The sequence below is a fragment of the Alnus glutinosa genome, chromosome 11 (genome assembly GCF_958979055.1).
Source record: "Alnus glutinosa chromosome 11, dhAlnGlut1.1, whole genome shotgun sequence".
NCBI classification, from domain to species: domain Eukaryota; kingdom Viridiplantae; phylum Streptophyta; class Magnoliopsida; order Fagales; family Betulaceae; genus Alnus; species Alnus glutinosa.
Genome location: NC_084896.1, coordinates 385,584 through 398,069, shown reverse-complemented (window position 1 = coordinate 398,069; position 12,486 = coordinate 385,584). Strand labels below are relative to the sequence as shown.

General features: G+C 38.4%; 2 protein-coding genes across 3 annotated transcripts; one reads left to right on the top strand and one right to left on the bottom strand.

Annotated features, from left to right (window-relative positions):
* Positions 1 to 833: 833 nt before the first annotated feature.
* Positions 834 to 3,462, bottom strand: LOC133881715 (H/ACA ribonucleoprotein complex subunit 4-like). Its single transcript, XM_062320724.1, has one exon. It carries the CDS (start codon positions 3,304 to 3,306, stop codon positions 1,504 to 1,506), a length of 1,803 nt encoding a protein of 600 aa, XP_062176708.1. The 5' UTR covers positions 3,307 to 3,462; the 3' UTR covers positions 834 to 1,503.
* Positions 3,463 to 5,135: 1,673 nt separating this feature from the next.
* LOC133881693 (probable hexosyltransferase MUCI70) lies at positions 5,136 to 10,505 on the top strand. Of its 2 annotated transcripts, XM_062320696.1 has the most exons (7): positions 5,136 to 5,561; positions 5,927 to 6,144; positions 6,377 to 6,553; positions 6,640 to 6,795; positions 7,321 to 7,597; positions 7,846 to 8,090; positions 10,347 to 10,505. In XM_062320696.1, exons 1-6 carry the CDS (start codon positions 5,204 to 5,206, stop codon positions 8,076 to 8,078), a joined length of 1,419 nt encoding a protein of 472 aa, XP_062176680.1. In that variant the 5' UTR covers positions 5,136 to 5,203; the 3' UTR covers positions 8,079 to 8,090; positions 10,347 to 10,505. The 2 variants fall into 2 exon arrangements, with proteins under 2 accessions (XP_062176680.1, XP_062176679.1); XM_062320695.1 differs by lacking the exon at positions 10,347 to 10,505 and having other exon boundaries at positions 7,846 to 8,250.
* Positions 10,506 to 12,486: the final 1,981 nt, after the last annotated feature.

Below are 12,486 nucleotides of genomic sequence, written 5' to 3'. Positions count from 1 at the left end.
GTTTTTCTAAGAGGCAGATGAGGTTTTATGTATTTCTTAAGAGTTGTGATCCTATTTGTTTCTTGTCTGTTCCACTTCCACATACATATGCGAATGAAGCCTCTTGGATTTTGCATCTAGTGTATTTTATAGCTGGGTTGGGTACTACTGTATTTCACAGCAATCTCTAATAATTTGTATTATGGAGCATGCGTATAAACCCTAAAAGAGTCGCTTGTTCACCTTGCGCATATTGTTATGGTCAAGTAATTGGTAAACTAGAGCACATTGCAACTATCACGAGTCCATCTTTAACTCTTATTGACCACCATCTAGTTGGTGTTTATTAACGGACAAGGATCCTCCCCATTTCAAGACATTTTATGATCAAGATTTAATGTTGTTATTTTAATGGTGTAGATGATTCTCCATCAATTAATCTTTTTGAATGATGTGTCAACATATTTATTATGACATTATCTACACCGTTAAATATAATAATATTAAATCTTTTAACATATTTAGCTCAAAAGATGCGGGATTCTGTTCTTATTTTGATGAGTACAATTCACCTGTTTACTTGATTTGCACATAATTAAAGGGGGGTTTTAGTGAAGCCAAATTTTCCCACTGATGACAATAATGATGGTAGCAGCGTTTGAGAGCGTGTAATACTAACTGTTTCCGTCCTTACAAAAACTTCATTTCAAAACCATATAATTAAGCTTGTAGAAAACTCCAACATCAACTGGACATGCCAATCTCTAAATACTAAACTTAATTACGTAGCAGATATCACAAAAACTATACGAGATGGAGAAGGAATTCAGCATATGATCAACGTTAGAAAACCATTCAACAAAAATTTAAATATTAGCAAAAATTAAAAAGACATTTTTGAAGTAGTAAATAGAAAGAGAAAATTAGGGAGAGGTCTTTCCCGATATTTTAAAGGGATACAGATGGGGTTGAGGGGATATGAAAATGGAAATCCAGCCAGAGAAATGTCTGGTTGTTGCCCATTTTGCCGCATTGTTGGTGAAGTGCATCTTCATAGCTTTCCAATAAGAGACTAAGGGAAAGATCTTCTAATCAGATATGAGACCCCCTTCCAAAGAAGGCATCGATTCTTGGATTTATGCTTGGGAAACCCCACCAAAAGTTTTTGCAGTGCTTGTCTAGCAAGCTACAAGCTACAAGCTATGGCAAGCAAAAGGAAGCTACTCATGGCATACAAGGGGGGATGGTTGCTGCAACAGGTTGGATAAGCTCTGATCGGCCTGCTTGAAAGAGTCCTTTAATTTTGCTCCGGACTTCATCAATGGCTTCTTGAAATTCAGCCTTCTTAGATTTGTCAAAGAGGATAGGCAGCCCCAGATGTTTAGCTTCAGACGGGTCTCATTTGGTAGAGAAAAAAAGGTTACCATGTGAAAAGTAGTTCCATGAAATGCATCAAAAAAGTTACACAAAACTATAAAAACTCATTGAAGATGAAATGGAAAACAGAAATCATAGTCCGCATCTTTATTCTTTCTCAACATCTTTATTCTTCTTTTTCTTCTTCTTCTTCTCGCTGGTATCAGCCTCACCATTAGCAACGCTGGTGGGAGATGCAGCACCACCGTCCTCAGCCTTTTTGCTCTTTTTCTTCTTCTTCTCAGACTTCTCTGATTCAGGTGAACCAGCTTCAACCTTATCTTTATGCTTCTTCTTCTCCTTCTCAGCCTTCTCGTGACCTAATGACTCCGCATTACCATCCTCTTTGTCCTTCTTTTTCTTCTTCTTCTTCTCCTTCTTTTCAACATCAACCTCCACATCATCTTCCTTGGCCTTCTTAACCTTCACGCTCGCTTCCTTCTCAACTCCTTGGACCTCAGCAACTTTAGCTTTCTTCGAAGACATGGGAACAGGGCTATCAGTGCTTTCATCCAGCTTTCGCTTGCGTCCCTCCCCCCCATCTTCATTATCCTTCTTCCTCTGTTTCTTCTCCTTCTCTGCTGAAGCCGGTTCAGTAGCAGCCGCAAGGCTTGCAACCACAGAATCCCCACCTGTTGGTAAAACCAGATTCCTCGCCCATTCTTGCGGAGTATTCGCATTCGGCTTCCCGTGCTTATCCAACTTCCCATCTGCTATCAATTTCTTCTTCATCGACGCCCTCGGCCCCAATCCCCACTTCCTTGGGTACATATCCCGGTCCATCACCACCCTCTTAATCCTCGCCACCACACCATGATCACAAGTTGCCATCACCGCGGTTGTCATCTCCGCAATTCCCAGCGCAATTGCTTCTCCTTTGGTGGTCATTAGCACAATCTCCTCCCCAACCTCGATATCATTCTCAAACCTCAACAACCCCGGAATCATCAACTTGGCACCATAACAAATAGCATTCACAGCCGAATCCTTTACAACCAACCTCTTATAACTCGTCAAAATCACTTCGAGCGGCATAATCACCCTCCTCAAATAACTCTCATCCCTGTAATTATCATAAATCCATTGCCCATCCAACACATCGTGCATCGTAACCATGTTATCTTTCTCGCCCAAAATCCCGGACCTCACCCTCCTCAGCTCCTGCATATGCCCTCCAACCCCAAGAATCAGACCCAAATGCACGCACAACGTCCTCACATAAGTCCCCGCCTCACAAGAAATCCAGAAAACAACCAGATGCTTATCTGCGTCATACTCAAGAAGCTTACTTTCATATATAGTCCTAATCCTAAGCTGCCTCTTCACCGCCGAAATCAAGGGCGGCCTCTGAAACACAGCCCCGGTGAGCGTTTCCAGCGCCCGAGCCACCTTCGACACATCGGGCACCGCAGAATGCAACCTAGCAATACAGACATACTCTTTCCCAGCACCCTGTTGCGATTTCACGAGCCTGGTGGCTCGATCAATGCACACAATCAGGTTCCCAGTGACTTTCGGATCGAGGGTACCACTGTGACCCGTTTTCTCGACCTTGAGGATCCGTTTGATCCAGGCGACGACCTCGTGGGAAGATGGGTTAGCGGGCTTGTCGAGGTTGATAACACCGTACTTAATGTACTGCTCGAGAGGGCGCTTGAGAGGGGAGTAACCTGAGGGGAGAGGGGTGTAGTGTCCGGTTCGCACGTTGAGGCGGTCGTAGTTCTTGAGAAGGATCGGCCACTGAGAGGTGTCGATGGAGGGGACGAAGCTCTGGGGCTTGATCATGAAGTCCCCAGAGTCCTTGTGGGTTGGCTCGAGTGGCTCTGGTATGATTGGGGTGGCGGTTTCATCTTTGGAGCGGTGCTGCTTCTTCTTTTTCTTCTCTGAGCGAGAGAGCTCGACGTCGGACATGGCTATGGGTTCGGTGGTGGACGTAAGGGCGGAGTAGTGGTGGTAAAATGTGGTGGAGAAATGGAGAGTTGTACAGAGAGAGCTATCAAACGGCGTGAGGCATAGGGTGCGCTGGGGTTGGGGTTGGGGTTGGGGTTGGGGTTTCAAATTAGGGTTTAAAGCATGTAGGTGATGCAGTGATTATGTGGCAAGATCTGAGCTAGTGTAGATAGTACTTGGGTCGGGTTGAAGAGTCAGCAGTGGGTTGTTGGGCTATAACCCATTTGTAATAAAGCCTCTTTGTTAGGTTAGACCATTTTCATTGGGCTAGGCTAATCAAAGATTATTATGACTAGCTTTGCAGTAAAAATGGCAAAAAACAAGTAGCCCGCTAGTCATTTTAGCTAAATAAATTACTAATTGCTATACGACTCATTAAATTTGTATAGCTCAACAATGTATAAATTAAATCAATAAAAAAAAAATGTTTCTTTTTACTTTTTAAGAATAGTGAAAGTGAATGAAAAAAAAATAATATTTTAAATAAAAAAGTGAAAATGAATAGCTAAAATAAAGAGTCTGTAGATGCTTTTAAAAAGTGGATGAGCTTGTAGAAATTCATAATTTAGGGAAGAGTTTAGAACAAAAAAGTGAGACAGAAAATTTAGATGGTTAAGCTTATGGCTTATGGCTTACGTCCATATGTCAAAGTCTTTTCTTAGCTACATATTTCCTTGCTTATTTGACTGTATACATAACTCTATTTTTAGATAAGAAGTCTAAACGTTACACGTCACTTCTATTTCTGCATCGACAACAAGAAATTTATTTTACATAAACTATCTGGTAACTCTTGTATCTTGAGTGCTTATAACTATTGTCTTTTAAATTCTTGTAACTCTTGTCTCAATAGAGCTAGATGTGAATGTTCTTATGGTCCAACGAACCATTTATGTTGTACTTATTACTTTGTAACTTCATTAATCTACTCTCATACAATTTGGATTTGCGAGGGAATATGATCCTATCCATTTCATATTCATTTTAATAGAGCTGGATGTGAATATTCTTATGGTCCAACGAACCATTCATGTTGTAATTATTACTTTGTAACTTCATTAATCTACCCTCATGCAACTTGGATTTGCGAGGGAGTAAGATCCTATCCATTTCATATTCATTTTATGATCCAAATTATTTTTTATATTTTCTCTTGTGGTGTGATGAGAGACTATTTTTCTTTTCTTTAATATTTTACTTTCATTTTTATTACTTACCATGCTGCTTGTTATTGACTCCAATTTTTATTTATTTATTTGTTTTTAGTGTTTTTCTGAGCCATACATAGGAAAAGGGTACATGATTGCAATTTTGGCAAAGGAGTTATGGGCAGTAACCCATTTAGCTGCTAAATGTTCTCTAGAAAAGGAGAAATATTTGGTTTCATTTTGTTGGAGTGCAACAGTGCCGCTTTGCTCGCGTGAAAGGCAAGAACATGTCTTGCGGAGTGTGATTTTGAATACCATAAAACGCTTTTAACTTCCTTCATTGGACACCAATTAATTTTTAGATAAGATGGTCAAAAGCTTGATCCAACACATTCTATTGCACGTCTCTTGTCTATATGAATAATAAAAATAAAAAGTTGATTTTTGAACCATATCTTGAATTATATTTGTTATAGAGTAGAGATTTTGATTGAGAAAGAAAAATATTTCAAACATCTTTTAAATTTTTAAACAGAATCACAACACTAAAAAAAAAAAAAAAAAAAAAAAACAAAACAAAAAAAAAACCGAAGCAAACGAGCGACAGCGTTCAAAGCACTATCCTATTATTCCTTTCCAATAATCACAAACCATCTGTTCACTAAGTCCTCCATGACCGTTGTCTCCCGCCACCGACATTGTCGTCCTCCATGCTCAACAACCACACCCTATCGATCACAGTCTCGGACGAAGAGTCCGACGACCGGTCTCGGCTCCTCCGGGCTCTGCGAAAGCGCCGGAAACAGCAATCCCTAAGCTTTCGTGGCAAGACGAAGAGCGAGCTCCTCCTCAGGGTGCTTAGGAAAGTGCTCAGATGGTGGGCCCTCATTCTGTTCGTTCCCGCCATCGGGTTGCTCCTCTTAGAGGTGTCGAGGATTTTGGGGAAAGATCCGAGTCCGGACCCGGATTCGGCGCCGAAATCGGTATATGGGTTCGGGCGGAAGGGTTCGGTCGGGAACTTGGACCGGTCGGACCCGAGGACGCGTGTGGTTCGCGGAGTCAGAGAACGTAAGTTTGGGCCAATGTGGTGGCTTTTGTCGATTTTTGAGAACTGATTTTGGTCCGTTTGGTTGGTCAGAAAATTGTGAAAAAAGAAGAGAAAATTAGAGTTTGGAAAATTTGAGAATTTGGCGCGATTGAGTTGGGAAGCTTTGAGAGTTGTCTGCATTTTCTTGGCAACCAAACGGGGCAATTAAAGAATTAGTGGGCAAATTGGTTATTAGCTTTTAGTTACTATGTTCAACAAGGAAAAATGTTTTTTTTTGGTGGTGTAGTGCGTATATAGTTTCACTTGGTTGGGTATGCTTTAAGAGTTCAAGCAGTTCAATTTAAGTAAAAATATATTTAATGCTTTAATTTTTTTATTATATCAGGTTGCTTAAAGATTTTGCCACCAGAAGAGCTTGAACATCTGGAAATTCCTTCGGTTGAAACTCCAAGTTTTCCTGTTAATAGAGTTGTGTATATATCAGAGACTGACGGAGCTGACATTCATAGCAACATCAACCTCCTACAGCAGCATACTAATGCTACCAGATTTAATTTGTTTACCGGATACCAAACAATTCAAGAGAGAGAGGAGAGTTATAAGGTTATAATTTGATATTGCCCTTATAATACTCTTATAGAATTAATATGTTTGCCATTTCAATGCTGCAAAATATGCCTTGTTGGATTTTTGTTTACAATAGAAGCAATGTTTGACCCGAATAATTGCTTTCTCTGTATTTCAAAAGTTTTGCTGCTTTATGTGCTTGGTGTCACCAAGATTGTTGCTTGCACAGTTTGTTGTATTGGTTATAGTGTGTAAATGAATGTTTCAGGTGAACCAAACTGCTGTGGTGCATTGTGGATTCTACAGTGAAAATGGGGGGTTTAAGATTTCTGACGAGGACAAGAGGTACATGCAAAGTTGTGAAGTTGTGGTGTCGACTTGTGCATTTGGTGGTGGAGATGATCTATATCAACCCATCAGCATGTCGGAGTCATCACTTAAAAAGGTTGTTATCCTGACCGAAAATGTTAAACTTGTATTAGTTTGGAGTTTGTTTTTACATACATGTTAACTGTTTGCTTTGGTATGCAGGTTTGCTATGTGGCATTTTGGGATGAAATTACTCTCAGAACTCAGGAATCAGATGGGCATAGGATTGGTGAGGACCATATGATTGGTAAATGGCGAATTGTGGTTGTTAGGCAGCTCCCATTTGTGGACCAACGGTTGAATGGTAAAATCCCAAAGGTAATAAAAGGTTCAAAACTGCCTTTCTTTTTTGAGAGATGATTTCCCATGAACTCCATAAGATTTTCTTGTTTATCCCACTACTTATTGAGACAATACCTCTCAATACATAAGTCGTTTAAGGCCATTAACTCATTATGTTGCATTTCTTTTGCATGCTTGTTTTTCCACGTTTAGATTTTGGATGTCTTATCATATTTTCTCTTTTTTCATGATAATGACTCCTGGTGCTTTGAGCGTGAGTCTTGGATCTAAGATTCATATCATTATCTTAAGCTATGAATTTGGCATGGTGAATTATCACTTATTGTTCAGATTATACTTCTTTCCTGAAGTTTCATCAGTTACCAATTTGAAGTTTATTTGATTTCTTTCAATCTGTCCTTTTCTTGACTTATGCTGGACCTGCCTATGAATGCCTTTCAAATTTTTAGTTTATTATTATGTTTTAATGTTACATAGTAGAACCTTAAATTTAATGTCTTTCTGAGAACGTTAATTTTCTTAAAATAATTATTGAACCAGATGTTAGGGCATCGGTTATTTCCTCAAGCTAGGTATTCAATTTGGGTGGATTCAAAGTCTCAATTTCGGAGAGATCCCTTGGGTGTCTTGGAAGCACTTCTTTGGCGTACGAATTCTGTTCTAGCGATTTCAGAACATGGAGCTCGCAGTAGCATCTATGATGAGGGCAAGGCTGTTGTCAAGAAACACAAAGCCACCCCAGAAGAAGTTGAGATGCAGCTGACTCAGTACCGCCACATTGGTTTTCCTGATGAGAAGAGGTTCAATGGAAAGAAAGGTGTGCTTCTACTTCTAGCCCTGGTTTTTCTCCTGCCAAGATTATAGACAGAAATAAAACGAAGTTCACAAGTTATATTGTTATACCACTATTGTTTTTAACAAATTTTTGTACACAATCTTGCTTCGGTTACTTCAGGCATTTTTTTATATAATAAGCTTTAGTTTCTGTGCGTAATAGAAAGTCTTAGTCTTTTTATTTTCTGAATGTTACTCCTTATTGGCTGAACCTAGTATTTTTCTATGCAGCTTTAGCTGAAGCTTCTGTTATTGTGAGGGAGCACACGCCCGTGACAGATCTTTTCATGTGCCTCTGGTTTAATGAGGTGGTTCGTTTTACTTCACGCGACCAACTCAGCTTCCCATATGTGCTGTGGCAGCTGAGAGTGCTGAAGGATGTAAATATGTTCCCTGTCTGCACTCGTAAGGATCTTGTGAATAGTATGGGCCATATTCGCAAGGCTAGATCTCACATAAATTGACCTGTTGATAATGTTAATTCTTTGATTTTCCTTTGTTCAAGTAGGTTCTACATTTTGATTAATTTGTTGATAATTTAAATACATGTATCTTCAATACATGAATTTTCTGGATGAGTTATTTTTGTTTTCTAAGATTACTACTTCCTTAATGAAATAAATTTTTACCAGAAAAGGGAAATTGTTTATCTCATAATGGCTTTTTCAATTTTCTTTATACTTGTGTTTAATTCCTTTGATTTTGCCATTCTATGGTGTTCGCACACTATTCAAGTTTCATATTATTTTTGTTGTTGCCCTTAATTTCCATTTCTCTTCGAACCCAAAGAGTAGCTCAATCGGCTGGAAAACACATCTTATGAAGTGGAAGGCACTAGTTTGAATCTCCCATTTCCCTTCCCTTGCAGTCAAAAAACTTATTTATCAAATAAAATTTCCATTTTTTTCATCATGCGCTCCTCCCTGAAAAGTGAAAAAGAAAAAGAATGATATACTCCTTTTTCTCCATATCTCTTGCATCTCGATAGTGGGGCATAACTTGATTAGGAAAGTATAATAAACACTCAAGCATGTTTGCAATATTTGATTTAGAATCACCCCTATGAATAGGTTTATTGTACAGGTATCGTAGTTACAATTTGTTTTGATGAATGAAATTTAATAGAACAGGCTACATTTAGAAGTGAACTATGTTAACTGCGGCCAGTTTGTAATAGATGCTGCTTCTATTGTAGTTAAGAGGTTTGAGATCTTATCCCGCAAATCGATGGAGCCAGGAGAGGAGATAAGTTGTTGCATACAACGTTAGTTACTTTACATTTCCCCTTGGTTCTTGCCCACCATCGATGGAAGTCATTCTCCACAAATTGAGATACACAATGGTTTTTTCTTTTCTTTTTTCTTTCTTTTTTTTTTTTCATTTCATTTGGGGGGGTGCATGAAGGGCAGGGTGGTTGATTTAGTGGCTCGATGAGATTGGCAACAGAGAGGGGCAACCAACCCTAGGAAACAAAATCCTGGGTGCAAGGAGCCCATGAAGCTTGATAGTAAGAGAGGGGGAAAAAGGTGGGGGCTGGGTGAAGATAGATATGAAGACGTCCCAAATATGGTTCCAGAGATCTGATCTTCAAACAAAAATTTGATTATTATTTTTTTTTTACAAGTAATCCAAAATAAAATTTTGATTATGTTCATGATACAACTCATAACTGTGGAGCACTTTCCAGTTAAAATGACCACACCTTCCTGCTTGTCTTTGGATATCGAAGGGTATGAGATGTTCGTTGTGGCCATCTTACATTTGCAGGTAAAGTAATTTGTCATGTGATTGTGTTGTGCATTAGGTTTGGCTCTATGTGCAAAATTTTATTTTTAACTTAACTAAAAATTGTGACCTTCTCTGGTACTCCCAAGATCTCTAGTTCATTGGACGCAGTGCCAAAAGGAGAGTTTTTGTGCCACCAATTAGTTGTTGGTTCCCTTCCCAAAAAAGAAGTATCAACTGAAGTTCCAGCAAGGTATTATAACAGTAGAGCCCTGATGTTTGGATGAAGATCCTGTATCTTAAGTTTTAAATAGAGAAGGCAACTCATGCTGAACGTGCCAATCTGAATGCAAGGGCTGAAAATCATGGTAACTCCTGCCCTTCATGCTATGTCATTATAAGATATGCGTGTGTAGAGATGCTGGAGAAATTTTTTTAACGAAAAGGAGAAGTAGGGTTGAGACACTACAAGCAATTTAGTCATTCAGAATTCATAGTTTTATAAGTTGGCCTTTGAAATATCATATTCGTTGCATTAAGTGGCTATTTCTGCTATCTTAATTGAATTTCAACGATTCAATGCTCTTGGAACATTAATGTTGGCCTGACAATTTAGCATTTGACTGCTAGTTGTACGAATGCATGCCTGTTCGGGGTTCATACCCTGTCAAAGTCATCACATTTGTTATCCTACTTACGTTTTTACATGCTCAAATTGCATTTCTGCTCTCCTAGATAACTGATTTGAAACGGTTTGATGCTCTTGGAACACTAATATTGGCCTGGAAATTTATCATTTGACTGCTAGTTGTACCAATCCATTTATGTTTGGGGTTCATACCCTGTCAAAGTTAACACATTTCTTATCCTAGTTGTGTATTTGCATGTTCAAATTGCCCTTACCTGCTCTTAGAGATGGATGATTCGATTTACATAGCGAGTTTACAAATATTTACTGGATGACTGTTGCATTATAAAAATGAATTAATTTGATATTTTGTCTGTAGGTTACAGACAGGAGTAGAAGAAGAAGAGCCTAAACTAGAAGCAGATGCTTTTTTTCTCTTGTAATTGGCTTTGACTAATCTTCTGTTTAATGCCTTTGGAAAGTTCACCCTTCATGTTTTTCTCATCTCGGTTTTGATGCCCTAGAGATCTCTCTCTCTCTCTCTCTCTCTCTCTCTCTACAAGGCACTCTGCTCGTTCATAGGCTAAGAGATGGAACCAAATTTCATTCATCTCGAAGAAAAGATTCCTTGAGAGAAACTTCACTTTGCTCCGGGGCATGCGCGCGAACTTGTTTAATAATGTTATAATTTCATTGCATATTTTATTGCAGTCAGGCAGTAACCAAAGTGGAGCTCCATTTAGCAGAGCATATTTGTGTTTTAATCACTCAAAAGTGGAACATTTTGTGTAGCATCAAAATCTTCAAATGATAGACGTTGAACTTGCTTGGGTAGAGCCAACAAGCTGTGCTTTTTAATAATAGCATAAGAAGTCAGGTTGTTCTAACCATAAACAATATAGGACCGGGATCCCTAGCCAGATGACTTCGATGGGGTTCACTTTTCCGAGCAGGTCTTGAGTTGCTTAGGCACTTGCTCAGGCAGGTAGGTCATATCGGGATTTTTTTCTTTTTCTTTTTCTTTCTTTCTTCTCTCTGTAACAGTCAACTCGATTAGTGAAGAATGAGACAGATTAGGTTTTTAAAATTTCATATTCTCAAGAAAAGAGAATCAATTTTTTCATCTTCTAAATTAATGTTTAAATTGTTGTTGTTTGACCTAATTTGTTCTACTTGTTAAATAAAAGCCTGGCCGTGTCTATTCTTAATACATCGACAACAATACAGACAAATGCATCTTTCTAAAGTTACCTTTTTCTTGTAGTTATCTCTTGCACTCATTCTGATGACATTGGTTTCTGTATAATTTTTGTTAGTTTCCAATTATACAACGCTATAATCGAACCACGATATTTTTAATAAACCACAAGCATGTCTGTCAGTTTCTGGGAAAATTGGTGGTCGATTTTCTCGAGAAAAAAAAATGTTTGTTTTTTCATTTATCGATTCTCATTGTCATTGATTAGGAAAACCCACTTCTATTTTGTTTGGATCTCTGTACGGGGGATTAAATTATATGGGTTTTCCAGGTTGACCATCGGCCTCATGCCAAATTAGAAACTTCTTGATATCACATTGTAATAAGTTATGAAATGGTTCAACTAAATTGCATCTCTAAGGTTTTGCATAGGAAGTAAGACAGTTTTTCTATAAAATTGGGTTTGAAAACTTTCTTCCAACCGAGCCTATCAAACCAATATGTATTCAAAATGTATGTGGGACAATTAGATGCTCAACCTGTAAAAGCAATGACCCAATTGCAAGTGCGGAGCTCTACCACCCGAGCTATATTCCCCCGAGTCAAGTGGAGCATGCATGAAGGAGTCAAATTCTTCTTCTATTCATTTACTTGGCACAATTGGGATATCTTGGACTTGAATTAGAGACCTCGTCCATGAAGTAAATCATCGCATTTACGGTCAAGTAATTATTCGGGAGCGGTTTTCACATGTATTTTAAACACATGTCAGTTTAATAAACTGAGTTCGAAGAAATTATTCAAATTCTTCGTAGCAAGTATATATAGTCAATTTGACCCACAAAGCCTGAAGACAACATTCACATGCTGCTATTACCCTCAAAGAGAATGATTTGAAAAGTAATAATCGAAGATTAAAACGGCTCTCTAAAACTTAGGGCTGACAAAGTAATTTTATATGATCTATTGATTTTCCCCTTTTTTTTTTTTTATCTTTTTTTATTTTTATGAGGAAACAAATTAGAGGTAAATAGATTATCCTGAGTTTGTTTTAATCAGCAAAACATTAGAGAGAATGCCTAAGGAGGATGTGAATAAAAAATTAAAAAAAGATAAGAAAGAGGAAACAAAACAACTTTCAGGTACACCGCCCAAAACATGTAGGAGAAACAATGTGCTCAAATCCCAACCCCCCTTTTACCAAATCCCTCAAGGAGCATGTGTGTCTTGACTCTTGACAATGGCCTTCCCATTTTGGTATCGATTCTAATTTCTCTCATAACCGTATTTTCTCCATTAATTTTTTTTTTTTTTTTAAATA

Coding starts and splice junctions, on each gene's coding strand:
- LOC133881715 (XM_062320724.1), bottom strand. CDS start 3,306: ATGTCCGACGTCGAGCTCTCTCGCTCAGAGAAGAAAAAGAAGAAGCAG.
- LOC133881693 (XM_062320696.1), top strand. CDS start 5,204: ATGCTCAACAACCACACCCTATCGATCACAGTCTCGGACGAAGAGTCC. Junction 5,562..5,926: donor GGTTCGCGGAGTCAGAGAAC/GTAAGTTTGGGC, acceptor TTATTATATCAG/GTTGCTTAAAGATTTTGCCA. Junction 6,145..6,376: donor AGAGAGAGGAGAGTTATAAG/GTTATAATTTGA, acceptor TGAATGTTTCAG/GTGAACCAAACTGCTGTGGT.